This window comes from Gymnodraco acuticeps, unplaced genomic scaffold (assembly GCF_902827175.1).
Source record: "Gymnodraco acuticeps unplaced genomic scaffold, fGymAcu1.1, whole genome shotgun sequence".
Taxonomy (NCBI): Eukaryota; Metazoa; Chordata; class Actinopteri; order Perciformes; family Bathydraconidae; genus Gymnodraco; species Gymnodraco acuticeps.
The window spans coordinates 1,876,414-1,891,904 of NW_022990565.1; the positions used below are offsets into that span (position 1 = coordinate 1,876,414).

The following is a 15,491-nucleotide window of genomic DNA, read 5'->3' on the forward strand; positions in this document are numbered from 1 at the left end:
ATATATTGTAATCAGCAATATATAATTCCTATTTCATGAATTCTCTTTGAGCTGCCAGCCAAATAAATACATCTAAAGCCGTAACTTTATTACTTTCCTCCTGTTTAAAATATTTCAACCTGTTTATAACACCTGCAGTGAATAATAAAAGTAATTTGGCATTGTACTCTTGTGATTTTTGTAATCTCTCAGTTTTAAAAATATATAAATTGATAGAATATTCAAAAATGCTAATTGACCTCATAAGAAAATCAAAGATTAGTCCAAAGAAATACTTGTTAAAACGTCTGAACGACCTCATCTCTCCTCCCTGCAGCTGCTCCCTAACCTGTACCACCTGAGGAGTGGGGGGTCCAGTGGAGTGTGTGTTGGAGCCATTCAGGACAAACTGGAGTCCATGGCAGGAGAGGTTTCCCGGGTGATGGACGAACAGCTGCAGGTACTGAGCTGCTGTTATTACCGTAACAGTATCTGTGACAAGAATTTGTAATGTAATCTTACATTTATGACTTTCTAAAATCAAACCGGAATACAATGTATCGTTTAAACTGTCCTATCTCGTCGTCCCCAGACGATGCTGGTGTCCATGGTGGACACTGCAGAGGGTCTGTGTCCTCATGTGATGAAGAGGGGTAGCCTTCGCCAGGAGCTCCTGAAGGCCGGATCAGGGAAGATGACGGTTCCCCGCAGCTTCATCAGCACCACGCTGCTGGAGCAGTCCGGGGTCGACATCATCAACAAGATAAGGTCTGGTCTGCTGCATGTGTGTTGGCCAAGGTCCTAGTCATTTTGCGATCAGTAGAGAATAAATCCACTACTGTTACTTCGAGGAGAACATGTCGAACATGTCTAGTATTGAGTTACTGCAGCTGATGTGGAATTTCAAGGTGGCAAATTCATTTTTTTCTTCATACATCTGTCATGTGCCTCCATGGCAAACTGTTTTTTTTTCACGCCCCTGTGCTGATAACTGTGAAATTACAGAAGTTTAAATATATGTTTTCTTTTCTGATATTTTTAGCACCTTAGGCCTTTATGTTAAATATGAATAATGAAGAGAGTCCATTTCTGTTTTTCTGTTTTTGTTTTTATGAAACAGTGAATTGAAGCTGAGCATGGCCTCTTTTCTGTCTGATCGTATCGTGGATGAGATCCTGGATTCTCTGTCCAGATCACAGCACACTCTGGTGAGTTCCCTCTCTGCATGTCAGTCGGTCTTTCTTTTTGTGTGTTTTTATGTCCTTTCATCCCTATCCTACTTTCTCCTTCTGTCTCCAGGGTGACCATCTGATCAGGAAGAGTCAGCCACTGCTGCATCACGATCCCCCGCTGGAGGCAGAGGTTCTGGATGAGGTGGTTCTGCAGCCAGCCAATCACAACCAGGATCAGAAATTAAAACATGAGCGGGATCACAAACACAGGCTGGAAGACATGGACACATGCATTGTAAGAAAACAACAACAACTATTTTACTGCATATCAGTCCGTAAACAATGGTTTATGTAGTTCTACATGTGGTTGTGTAAAAATACATCGTCTCAGCAGATTTGCCGTTTTGAGCGCACATTGTGGATTAAATAAACCATCATTTTTACTTCTAAACAAATTGATTTAAAACCTGTTTTTGTTTTTCAGATGACCCCTAAATCAAAGAGGAAGAGTATTCTGGTCAGGATGCTGCGCCCCGTCTCTGTGGCATTTGGTGAGAGAAATCTTAATGTGTTACACATTTTTTGCTTTTTTTAGCTTTAGGTAGCAACATCCATTTCCCTTACTTATATTTTAAGAATACTGTTCCTGCCCTGAGCATTTCCTGTTCAAATCTTAAACAATTGTTACTATTAAATTGAAGTTTCCTCACCCTCTGCCGTTCACACTCATTCCAAAGTAAATGGCTGTGGATATTTGTATATCAAATACAATTTTGTTTCTAGCTCTGTAAACCAAGTGACCAATTAGATTAAGTTAAAACTATGAAAAAAATGATTTATGTGGTGATTTTATTTATAAAGCCAGTTTAATTTTGGTGGAATTGGGGGCTGTGTTTATAATGTTTCCAGTCAGGATGCTTTAGTTTGTTCTCTTTCAAAGGTTTACAAGATCTTGATATGGTCATTTCTCCTTCTTTAAAAAACATTACAACAGTTTTTTAGCTTTTTTCAGCAGTTTGGAGATATGTCAAGACCATGTCAGGTTTTTTAGGGTGTTGATACCCTGGAACTTGAAACTGTTCACACGCTCTACCGAAGCTCAGGGTCATCATCTCCTTTTTCTTAAATCAACATTCAATTCCTTGTTTTTACTGATAATGAGCAGGAGGTTGTTCTCTGAGCACCACTGGGAAATATTGTTGATTTCCTCTCTATATAAATCTACATCGTTGCTTGTAGTTTGGCAGATCATGTTACAGTCATCCATAAACTTTACAACAGAGTTCTCTTCATGAGCAACTAGAACAAGAAGGGACTAAGCACAACACCCTGGAGTGCTCCAGTGTTGGACACTAGAGTGAAAGAGGTGCAAAACGATCTGACTCGGGTCCAAAATGAGTGTAATTCTCTCAAGTCAAGTTTGTAGTTTTGATTAAGTTTGGCTTAATTCAATCAACAGGCTGCAAACATCATTATTAACTGTTTATTTCCCCACATGGCTATGCCTTCTGTCGGACCAACAGAGATGGAATTTGACCTGGACAAAGCTCTGGAGGAAGTTCCTATCCATGTCGAGGACCCCCCTCCACCTCCTCCTCCTTCACAGCCATTGGACAGAGCGTCGGCCTACTATGGAGACCTCCCCCCTCCCCCTACTCCCCTGGATACAAATTCTGTCTGTCTAAGCGAGCTGCCAGTGGTGGAGCACAAGATGCTGGAGAGTCACACCAAACAACGGCCAAAACCCAAGAAGAGGACCAAACCCAGCCGACCAACTGTAGGTGTCCCTCAGGAAGCGATTGTTGTTTTTGTTTTGTTGTCAACTGTTCAGTGGACGACAAGCATATATTTGTCATTTATTTATTCACATTCACCATTCAATCTAAATCTATAAAAAATGTATTTAGATGACTTTGCTAGCAAAAACAGTTGTTAATGAAACAAATAGACCCTGAAATGTTGGAATTTATTGTAAACCTGTGTTTGATCATAAGGTTGCATTGCAGTGCTTTTCATGTTGGGCCTATTAACACTTAGCGATGTGTGTTTCTTGGAAATAAGTCCTTTACCATGAAAAAAAAGCATTAAAACATTACTAATCTTCTAAAACAATCTATGTCAATTAACTTCCTGATTAGTTGACATAACGGGGAATACTGAATCAAAACACATATTTAGGTCATTCCCTAACACCAGAATCTATACTGTGGTCTTTGAGCCAAAAACCTTTTTTTAAAAGATGTTGACAGGAACTCAGGAATTCTGTTTTCAAGGTCTTTAATTCCCTGACAAGATTATATGCTACCAGCCTTAAATGTAATTGAGTCTCTTCTCTCCATTAAGCGGAAATCCACCGGCAGCTCGGCGCCACAAGATGCAGAGCCAAACAGCATTATGGGAAAACTGGATGAGGGCCTGGATGACTTCTTCACCAAGAAAGTCATTAAACTGAGCTTCAAGTGAGAATCAAGATACAAACATTGTTACAGAGTTTGACATGAACACAACAACGAAAAACCACAGCACTTCCTCATAGTCTTCTCAGTTTTTATCAACACATTTTTGATGATCTTTGTAAAAGACAATGCAGATTGTACAAAAGCAGAGTATGATTGTGTGTCATCAGTATAACATAAGTGAACAGATACTTTTTCACAACGTTGAAACATTTATGATTTGGTTAGTCTGATTTTTTTTAATATTATTATTTTTTATCCTGTAGACTTCCCACTGTAAGAGGCCTGTCCTCAAGCCCGCAGGAATCGGCAGATAAGAAACGTGAATCCAGGAAAAGCGGTTTCTTTAACCTCATCAAATCCCGGACATCCCGCTCGGAGAAGAGCACTGGAGCTGCCTCCATCACTCCCCCCCCACCCTGCTTCCACAACTACTGTCTCAACCTCTCACTCTATTACCCCAGTGCATGAGGAAACAACACCAACATCATCCACTGCTCACACAAAAATCCCTACCACTGCGGAGGACTCCCATCAGGAGCTCCACAGGGAACCATCCTTGGAACACACAGATTCTGAGAGGGAGGTTTCTTCGACGGACACTGAACCTAATGAGGAGTTGAAGACGGAGGAGGATGTGGAGAAGGAAAATGTTGAGGATAACGAGAACCTGGAGAAGAAGGAGAACCCCCAAATTCCCCGCAATATTGGAGTCCCTGTGATGGGCATGGGCCTGATGGCTGAAATGAAGGCAAGGCAGGAGAGAATGGCTGTAAAGAAGGTAGGTGAAACTCAGCCTTCAAGATTTGTAATAGTATTTATTAACCATCTTCAAGCCAAATATTGGTACCAGGAGTCTAGGTGCTACTTTTCTGACATTCAGTATCGATGGCAAAGTTAAAAATTAGTATCAACTAACCAAAACCGCTAATTGGAACAGCTAGTGTGATCTCTTAATGCTATATACTATTGGTAGGAAATCACAGCAAAATAAACTTTAAATAAAGATTTAGATCTTTTTATAGAATTATTATAGAACAGTAGGGGATAAAGTGCTAATTAAGTTAACTGGAGTCAGAAAAATACATTAAGCATCACTGCCTTTATTATAATACATTATTATTATTATTGTTGTTATTATTATTATTTAAAATACATTTTTTCATCATTTATTTTTATTTTATAATTACTAATACATGTATACAATTATGCAATATTTATTGTCCATTTTTTTTCTACTGATTGCAGGATTTTTTTCTTTAGACAAATTAAATGAACATTTTTAGAGGGAGCGTGAAATCAAATTGCCACCGACTGCTTCTCTTTCATTGTTGTGACAATTACAATATATAACTTTAAACATGAATAAAGCTCTCGTCTTTCGGTTTTTAGTCTGAGTCGTCATCTTTGCTGGACAAGGTGGAAGAAGACAACGGTGAGTTTCTTACATTTTGGATTTGGATCTTCAGTACGTTGGATTTTCAAGCCAAACTTAGGTTAAATATTTCAGTTTCATGACATATATCTTGATAATTGAATAGCTGTAAGTAAATGTCCTTAATAATTTGTTCATATATTACATCCCACAGTATCTACAAATTGTCTCTGTCATTATGTCTATAGCCAAGTCAGACGTCCATCCCACTGTGCCAGCAGACGATGAAGAGTCCAGACCAGAGCCGACTCCAAGGTCAAAACCACCCAGCGTCACCCCCAAACCCCCTCCTCAGGCTGCCAAACCCCCTCTAGGGTCCCGCATCTCTGGGCCCCTCAGTCCTGTCAGTCCAACCAGTCCCAGGCCGAGCAGCACCTTCATCCTCGGTAGGCAACATTCCATACACTAGCTTTAAGATGTTTTCTAATCAGCTGTGGGACATCAGGCGATATGAGAAGCTGTGATTCTTTCCATATATCTTGATATCACCACAAGCAGTATTTGTATTCCTTTTTTATGTGTTTTAGTAGTGAAAATAAATAAATAGTTGAATTGATCTCTGTTTGTCAGATGACTCTGCTGAGGCTTCATCAGGAACCTCAGCAGCCAAAGGTCCACTTCCTGCTCCTCGCCTGAAGAGGGCGCCGTCAGAGCAGGAGAGAGAGAGCACCAGCAGCAGCTCAGCAGGACCCCTGTCCCCTCTGGAAGGTGGGTTTCTCCTTATAGAAAAGGTTGAGTAGTAGCAAAATTAGCAGGATTTTAGTATTAGTCATTTTTAGTGAAGAACTGGTCACAGGTCACCTATTGTGCAAAATGTCTTTTATACATAAATATGTATCCCCAGTGTGTTAGGAGTCTCACAAAGTGTCAGAAAATACAACCCTCTCTCTTTTCCTCCTTACCCACATCTCTAAAAACTGGTGTACAACGGAGGTTACATATAAAGGGCTGGACCCAGAATCAGCACTTTACTAACAGGGCTGAAATAGAGTGGTATGAGGCATGGCTACAATGGGTGATCTGTTTGGTATGTTGAGCAAAACACTTCAGAGACATGTTTCGTATAGATATGGCCCTATAATATATTGTTCAAATGTAGCATAATAGGTGAGTTTTAATGTTGTTGTTGTTGTTGTTTATGGATTTATGTATTAATGTGAGGGTTATGTAGAAGTAGTAGAATATAACTCATATCGCTGTATTAAATATGCAACATTTTGGAGTGTCCTTGTGGCATAGTTTTAAAGATGTACACCTTAGTATAACCCAAACGTCCCCAGTTTGATTTTGGCAGGGGACCTTTGTTTCCTCTCTACTGTCACTATCAAATAAAGGCTGAATGATTACAAATATATTATTATTATTATCTTATTTTCACAAATTTAAAGAAGATAAATAACTTAAAATACCAGAGGACTTCAAGCATGCTCTGTTTCCTATTTTCCATTATTCACCCCATCTTAAACACAAATCAAGAAACCCAAAACACTGAAGGGCGAAAACTAAAATACAATGCATCTGCAGGGAATCTGCAGGCTCTACATGAGATTGAACTATTGAGAACATAGAAGCTGGGTTATTTCCCTCTCATATGTTCTTTCTTCATGATGAAGGTAGCATGACTCATGCAGAAACACTCAATGTACCAGGTTACAACGTGTTTAATGAATGCTTTGGAGGCCGTATTTGACGCCTTCACACACCAAACACATCTGAAGCAAAGGTTAAAGCCTGTACTCGACATGTCAGAGTGTCAGTGTGTGTTGGAGTTTAACACTCGACTGTAATTAAGCCTTTAAAAGAACTCTGTCTTTTTCCTTAAAAAGCATTTATTCGACGTAATCACAAAGGCAAGTTGTTGAGCAAAAAGAGGTGTTATTAAATAAGAGACAAGCTGAAGTTAATGGACACATTTAAAGAGCGTTAATTACACCCTGAAAGAAAATGTGAGATAGTTATTTACAGAATGTTAGCTGTAACAATATCTTATAATCCTAATTAAGTCCATTAAAATATCAAATAAAAATAATAAAATATAATTAATTAAAAGTAGGCACTGCAGATTAAAAAAATGTATGTATGTATCTTTCTTTTTTAGCTGTGTATTTATTCAGGTAACAAAATATTTCAAAATTGAGGATTACAATTCTAATCATACCAGTAAAACCCAGGAACATATACTTGCATATTTTCTAATAAGTTTATTGTTTTCTGTAGTTGTTCAACTCACTCCAGTCTCAACTCTTCCTAGGTCCACGTTAGGGAACAAACTAATAATACAAAATGTTTGATGAAATATTTCTTTAGGATCTTTCTATACAAATCAGATTTGTTGTTTCTCTTCTGCCTGCAGATGAGTTTCCTGGGGATGGTGATGCGTTTGAGCCACTCAGTCCAGCGGGAGATCACAGCGTTGGTGGCAGACACTGGTCCTCTCTGAAGAGCTCAGCTCCTCCTCATCTTCTCTCCAGCGAGGACGACCGAGAGAGAACCAAGTCCCTCCCAGCCTTCGGTTCGAATAAACTCAGTCTTTCCAGCACACAAATCCTCTTTAAGACTCTGCATGGTTGTCTAAATGAAGCCACAATCACCACTCTGTATAGTAACACATTTCAATCAACCATCAAGGAACTATTGAGAACCTTTCAATGGTTTAAAAAGGTTGCTTTCAGGGCCTGCTTTCACTGTTGGTAGCTCAAGAATACTTACGAACAACAGTAGACTTTAGCCACAAAATGATTTTTTATATACAATGAATATCCCGGTATTATCCTTAATCCTTATAAAAAAAATTACTAGTTGATTTATATTTGGTATTAATAATCTGAATCTGCAAAGTAGCTAATAACTAAGGCTAAAGATAAATGTTGTTCAGTAAAAAATACACCGGCCTACAAAATATAGTGGAGTAAAAGATTAAAGTAGCATGATGTAAACATCCGGGAGGGACTCGGAGTTGAACCGCTCCTCCTTCGCGTCGAAAGGAGCCAGTTGAGGTGGTTCGGGCACCTAATTAGTATGCCACCTGGGCGCCTCCCTAGGGAGGTGTTCCAGGCACGTCCAGCTGGGAAGAGACCAAGGAGTAGACCTAGGACCAGGTGGAGGGATTATATCTCTTCGCTGGCCTGGGAGCGCCTTGGGATCCCCCAGTCAGAGCTGGTTGATGTGGCCAGGGAAAGGAAAGTTTGGGGCTCTCTGCTGGAACTGCTACCCCCGCGACCCGACCACGGATAAGCGGGAGAAGATAGATGGATGGATGGATGATGTAAACATTTGGTTAGGTACAAGTACCTAAAATATTTAGTTAAAGGGGCCCTATTGTGCTTCATGGGGTTTTCCCTTTCCTGTAGTTCCTATGTTTACTATTGTAACATAATAACATCACTATGTACTGTAACACTCGCACTTCTATTGGCTAGTGCACCACCACCTTGTACGTGATAGGCTAAGGGACGGGGAATCTCGAAGGGGGTTGACCAATCAAATTAGCCGGCCAGCTAATCAATCAGAGCAGCTCTGGTTTCAGACAGAGGGTGAAAAAGTATGAGAAAAATAAAGAGCTTTCTGAACATAAAGCATGGAGACATGTCACAGTGGAGACACTACATACTGATATGAAGCTGACAATGAGCAGAATAGGGCCTCTTTAAGTACAGTACATGAGTAAGTGTGATTAGTTATATCTCTCACAGGCTCCGCTCTCTACTGGACTCTATGGGTACTACCTTACCCTGCGAGCATTCTCCCACTGAGACTTCTATAGACATAGACGTAGCCGGCCTTGGGCGGGCCTACCTGAATGCGCGCGCATCACACCATATAAAAGGAGGCCTCGCCTCCTGACTATCATCCTTTTCTCTTCAGCAGCGGAAGTGATTCCACGAGAGACTGAGATGTTTGAAAGAAGAAGAAAGAGTTATCATACCTCCAGGGAGTCGCCACTGCTAGAGACCCGGGCCTGTCCTTCGTGCCCTGGCTGAAATAGCGGGCGCTGATCCCCACCACCTTTGCGGACCAGGATATGGCCGAGGCGGTGCCATTCACGTTCGCCATTCCTTCCGGGTCTGGCGTCCATGGAAGTCCACCGCCCAGGGCTGTACTCTCCCTGGGTGATGATCATGGCGGCGGGTGACTACTCACTCATTGCTAGAGATGCCCCCGCCTCACCAGGTCAGAGCGATTATTGGGCCGCAAGGCCGAATAAGTAGCTTGGTCCACGGGCCTTGCCCCAGGCCCGGTTCCCCCGGGGACCGGTGCTCGGTGGCTTCACATTATATAGGGTCGACCCTACTTCATCACAGGTCGCCGCCGCTGCCCGCCGTGTGATGTCCCTGGGATATCACGCCGCGTGGCACTTTCCAAAGAGGATCGCGTTGATCTCCTGGGAGCCCCCGTGTTTATGGAAGGGCTCTTTGGATCGATCTCCTTGCTCACGGGATGAGGAGTAGTCGCAGCGTGGCTGCTTCTTGCCCATTCCCAGAGGAAGAGACACTGTCCTACACTCCCCGCCCCTGCTGTAAACCCCAGTATAGGGAGCCAGCAGGTGGGCATGTGCACGTGAGTGGAATAAACTGAGTGCTGTCAAAGCACTGTGCGGGTTCAAGAGACGCTATTGCCGGCGTGCTGTTGTCAGAAAACACACCTTGCCTGGTATAATAGCTCCGATTAATGCATTTCACCGTTGCAATGGGAAATACAGCGTTAATACGAGGGCGCGCGGCCCTCGTGAGAGTGGGCGTGCGGCCCTCGTGAGAGTGGCCGCGGTGCGTTCAGGGACCCCCGCAGGAGAACGGTGGTTTACATTTGTAAACTCTAGTTCTGGAGTGAGGTGTGTGTGTGGGAAAAATGCATTCAGTAAAGACTATTGCATTTATCCCAGAGTGAGAGTCCTTTCTCTCCACAATTCCACTTTTCCCCATAATGTCTGTTTCAAAGAGACAGCATTGTGACGGCGCGCGCGGCTCCCCTCCCCCGAGGGCGGGCCACGGTGCGTTCAAAGACCTTAGTAGAGAGGTGAGACGAAGGGAGAGGTGCCGGCACGGAGATCCCGTGCCCGTGGCGCCCTCCACCTTTTCGGCCCACCCCGTGGAACCGGCGTGCCGGCACTCACGGGGACGGGCTTTCCGTCTTTACGCATCTGACTGGCGGGGGGAGAAAATCTCCCCGCCCGGGACGAGGGGGCGAATCCCGCCTCCTCCCTGTATAATGCACATATCACTATGTTTCTAATAAGAATGAGGTTGATCTGTATCCAAATCTAAGTGTCTTTTGTTTCCACAAAGGCTACACTTAGGCCTACACACAATGTTAACCGTACAAATTCCCCATTCGCTGCCCCAGCTGTAGCTCCTGTAAAGGAGGTGGCTAGTGGGCATGCGCAGATGAGAGGGATGAACCGCAGGGAGTGCTATCTAAAGGAGAGCGCTATGCGGGTACACGGACATTATGGCCGGCGTATTACTGTCAGAGAACACACTACACCTAGAGCAAAGACTCCAATGCAGTTTTCCGTAGTGGTAAAGGCTGCATTATGGCGGAGCCCGCACTCACACAAGAGCACGTGGCGGTGCGTTCAGGGACCTTAATAAAACACTACGCCTATAAGGACTCCGATTAATGCTGTTTACCGTAGTGGTGAGAACAGCATTAGGGTGGAGCGCGCGCTGGAACTGCAACAACTTATAGTGTGTGCGTTCCATGCTCACTTTACAGCGAGAAGCTCATGGGGCTTTCCCGAACCTGTGTCGAGATCTGGAGTTAAATGAAATCTCAGATTTGCCTTCTTAATAGTTTGTTTGGGTCCCTCACTTCCGTTTAGCTTCTCATGCACTGATTCGCTAGCTGAACAGCCAATCAGAGTGATTTCTTTTGCCGACTGCCTGCCGATTTTTGTCCGAAAAGGCATCGGCACGGCTGATAAGACCCGACAGTGCGCGACACACCAATCTGAGTAGGGCGTGTCGACGCTCATCGTCGGCCTGACGCCCACCGACGCTGATAATCGGCCTGGTGTGTCCGTGCCTTTAGACAGCCCTTTAGTCTTGCCCATGGTGGAGAAGTTGGAATCTGATTGATTGATTGATTCTGTGGACAGGTGTCTTTTATACAGATAACAAGTTGATATTAGATATGAGTACTTTCTTAAAGGAAGAGGACTTATGTAACCATCTGTGGGAGCCAGCATCCTTGTTGGTTGCAAAGGGATCAAATGCTTATTTCCCACAATGCAAATCAATTTTTATCTTTTATATAATGTCAATTTCTGGATTTTCTTTTTGATATTCTTACTCTAAACTTCTTGGTCAAAATGCATGTATGCATGGTATGCAATGTTGTGCTAGTTACTGAAAACCAGTAACTAGTTACCATTACTAGTTACTTCATGTCAAAAGTAACTCAGTTACTTTACTAGTTACTTACACCCAAAAGTAATGCGTTACTGTGAAAAGTAACGTTTTCGTTAGTTGCAAAAAATGTCTCCCATTAATGCCCTTATAGCCTTCATTTCAGTACTGTTATTGCATTGGAGAATAATACAATCTGTTGATCAACTTGACATGCATTATATGCAATCTGGATTGCATCGATATTAGCTGGCTTTCCATTTTTGTATATTCTTTCTCCAGGTAGTTGGAAAAAGTGTTCCGTCCCATATGCCGTGTGCCGCCCGGACATGCTATCATGCTAACTAGCTCCCTGAAAGCGGGTGACTCCACTGTAGCAATAGCCTGCATGTGTTCTACAACATACCGTGCAATGGCTTTATCGACTTTTCCCTGGCCAGCAGTCCCTTGGTTAAAATCCAGCCGCTGTTGCTTAGGTGGAGGTGGAGTGGCGTCGGCTGAGTCTCTGTGGTCTTAGCTACTAGCTTCGTCCCAGCATGTTGTTTTTGCAGATGTTTTAAGAGATTTGAATTACTGGTTTGGGCAGTAGATAAGATCTTTGACCCGCCAAGACACAACTCACATTTAACTAAAACGTTCTTTTCTTTGTGCTCGACAAAAGTGAAATAGTGAGAATATCTCCAGGTGGAGAAACTAGACTTGAGCTCCGCCGCCGCCATGATAGTCTTGTTAGTAAACAACACAAATACGCCCACAGCCCGTCTCCGCATGTGACACAGGAAGTATCTAAGTACATTTACTCAAGTACTTAAGTACAGTTCTCATCTCTGTTCGCCTGGCTGTTGACTATATAAAAAAACTAACGCAGTAACGGAGTAACGCACCATGTAGTAACGGTAACTGAGTTACTGAATTAAAAAAGTAATGCGTTAGAGTACTAGTTACTGCCAAAAATAACGGCGTTACAGTAACGCGTTACTGTAACGCGTTAGTCCCATCACTGATGGTATGTAATGTGCATTCAACTGCGTTAGTTTTTTTGTTGATAGTCCTTCGAATATCTTCCATTGTTTTAATCCAGCTGTTTCCCTCATGCTTTTTCTTCATCCTCCCTGCAGTGAGTCCTCCATCCCTGGCAGACACTGATCTCAGTCCAGCTGAGGAGGAGTTTTTATCTCGGACCGCTGATCTGAAGTCTGATAGCAAATCAGAGGACGATTCAGACGACTCCACTTCAGTCTGACACCATCGACATGTCTTCTCTTTTAAATCCTGATTCCATCTACATTTGAAAAACAAAACAAAACAAACAAACAGTCAAGGCAGAGACAGTGGACAATGATTAATTTTTACAATTCCTGGTGAGGACACTGTAAATAATTTAGAGTCACGCTATAATCAGTTTCCTGACCCTGGATCAGTGCCAGCTGCTCAGCCATGGACACCAGAACAGCTCCATTACCGCCTCTGTCAACAGCTCTAATAGGACCATAAAGACATGTTGTATCTGCTGCAGAGACATCTGTTAGATAACCACATCCAGATATAAAAAGGTCAGTTAGTCCAAAGCACTGAGGAGAAGGAGTCTCTCTGTGAGGACGTCCAGGTGGAGGCAGTTTGTTTTACTGTGTTTCCCCTCTGCAGCTGAACCAATGCTGGGCACTTCTACCAGTAGGTCTTCTGGAGATAAGGCTCTAATACATAAATATGTTTTTATCCTCTAAACATTCACCGCTCGCCTTGAAACATTTACTGTCTGTAAATTAGAAAATGTCAAAATTACAACAAGAAAGTGTAAAAAAACAAAGATAATTCTGCTGCTAAAGCCAGAATGTAACTCTTTTGTTTTATATGTATCAAAAGTTCAAATGAATGTTAAGAAAAATTCCCTCTTAATTTTTGAAGAACGTCCATCTTGTCCATGACTGCTAAAGGTGATGTGGTTGAACGCTCTGGAAAAGCCAGAAAGTGGGCTTTGATTTGGGATTTTTTTTTGTTTTATGAAATTACTATTTCCAAATTCAAGAGGCTCAATAACGAGGTATAAATCATTTTTGAAAAAATACATAAATAAATAATATAATAAATAGGTTTATTTTCAATTAAACAGATGTTTCTTACACTGAAAACATACACTTTGTGTGGTGTGAAATGCAGAAAAACAACTCTTGGTTGAGTTTCTTTGTTCATATCATGTCGTCATTCTGACTTAAATAATATGTACTATAAATATATACATACTGTTCATTTTAACATCCACGTTTATGTAACACAAACTCAAAGAAGTTTCTGAAATGACTGTATATCTGATCTGGTGTCTAATAGTGCCTGGAAAGTCAAACCACACTGACAAGAGCAATAACCTACAATCCTATGCTGTAGTTGTTTCCACATTTAGACTTGTGAACACTTTTATTTCCTGCTGTCACAATTCAGAATGTCCACTGTGAGATAACATGTTAGCATATGAAAAGATACATGTTGTATTCCTTACATTCATATTTAACTTCAGCTTTCAAGCTGTGTCTTGGCCTATAACAAACTGCTTTATGTAAATCATGTACTGCTGCACTTACACATGTATTATGTATCAATGTAAATATGTGCTAACAACACTATGTTTATGGTTGTGTATAAAATAAATGGGGTTTATATCAGAGTGAAATGCACAAACTCTGGGGGTTTATATTGTAAAAAAAGTACTAGAAAAACATGCTGTTGAATCTGCATTAGTTTCCATTTAAGGTGATGGTTTTTATTTTATGGGGAAATATTTTTGACATTATTTCAAAATAAATCTGATCTTTTTTAAAGACTTGGTAAATAATGTGTTTTATTGTGTGTTTCAGTGGATCTACAAGCCTGGAAATGTGACATTTCTGTCAGATATTTCTGTATTTCTATGTTTATACCAATAAATCCTGTTGAACTGTTCAGTCTCTGTTTCTCTCCCCTCCTTTTTCCCTCACTCTCTCCCCCTCCCTCCCTCCCTCCTTTATATACAAGCTGTTGGGTCCCTCTTCAGTGTCATTTCGCTGAGAGACGATTTGAATCAGAATACTTTTTCTCTCAGAGAATAACGGATCATCTGTGTTTGGTTTCTTGTTTTCTTTGTTTTGTTGTCAGCACCATGGACAGACTGGACGCTGCCGCCTTCCTACAGATCTGGGAACATTTTGACCTGGAAGGTATGAAGATGTTATGGCTCTGATGTCAATATGAGAGTCAGTTTTGTCAGTATATTCAGTCTAAAAACTGAGTAAATAATGTGTATTGTACCTGCAAATGTGTCTAGTTTAAGGTAAGATGAGCCTTTATTGATCCACAGCGGGGTGATTGAATTATTGGAGCAGCACAAAGACAGGATTGGTACAGATAAATAGAGGAAGTCAACAGAAAAAATAAATGGTACAAAAGACAAGAAAATACAAAAAATGAACAACAAATGGAGACATACATTGTAATATAATAGCGTCAGTGTATGTTGTTTGTTAGGTCTATGTTAACAGTGTACGCCATACCAATTGCATGTCTTCAAAATAATGTATTCATCCCAAGGGAATAGGAAATTGTGACAGATGCTCTATTTATAAAAAAAATTACATTTATATATTTAATATATTTTTAAATAAAGTTACTGTTTGTGTTGATTTAGATATTTTAATTAAATAGAATGCAATGCAAAAAAGGGAAACATATTAACATAATATAGTATTTCCTGTTAAATTATGATGAGCTATATAGGTATAGGAAAAAGTATGGTTATTATGTAATCTATGGTAGAGTAGAGAAATATAAGGGTAGAATGGAATAGAATACAATACAACAGGATAAGGCCCTTTTAACCTATAGTGCAATATTATTTTAATAGTTAAGACAATATTATTTTAAGTGATGATATTACAACAATCAAAATATATGTATATGTCCATTCAAATGCTCAACGTTTTACTCTGATATGTTGTTTCAACAGTTACTATTTAACTTTATCACTTTATTTTAAAAAAATGGTATCATTATTTAAATTTGTATTCTATTTGATCTTTATTACCTTGTGTGAATCCTGTGTTTCACTCTGACCCTGTTGCTGCTATAAACGCCTGAA

The 15,491-nt window shown here is 41.1% G+C and overlaps 2 protein-coding genes across 2 annotated transcripts in view; both read left to right on the forward strand.

Annotated features, from left to right (window-relative positions):
* Positions 1-14,210, forward strand: part of LOC117553713 (F-actin-uncapping protein LRRC16A-like) — a 65,925-nt gene extending 51,715 nt beyond the window's left edge. The window contains 14 exon segments of the mRNA XM_034227759.1: positions 317-439; positions 572-747; positions 1,100-1,187; positions 1,279-1,446; positions 1,636-1,702; positions 2,675-2,928; positions 3,495-3,610; positions 3,874-4,015; positions 4,017-4,388; positions 5,000-5,042; positions 5,231-5,428; positions 5,613-5,750; positions 7,396-7,554; positions 12,505-14,210. Coding sequence (XP_034083650.1) covers positions 317-439; positions 572-747; positions 1,100-1,187; positions 1,279-1,446; positions 1,636-1,702; positions 2,675-2,928; positions 3,495-3,610; positions 3,874-4,015; positions 4,017-4,388; positions 5,000-5,042; positions 5,231-5,428; positions 5,613-5,750; positions 7,396-7,554; positions 12,505-12,629 — 2,169 coding nt within the window. The 3' untranslated portion in view covers positions 12,630-14,210.
* A 44-nt stretch (positions 14,211-14,254) lies between these two features.
* The window catches only part of LOC117553714 (secretagogin-like), a 28,332-nt gene continuing 27,095 nt past the window's right edge, over positions 14,255-15,491 (forward strand). The window contains exon 1 of the mRNA XM_034227760.1: positions 14,255-14,574. Coding sequence (XP_034083651.1) covers positions 14,289-14,574 — 286 coding nt within the window. The 5' untranslated portion in view covers positions 14,255-14,288. The remainder of the gene's footprint in view (positions 14,575-15,491) is intronic.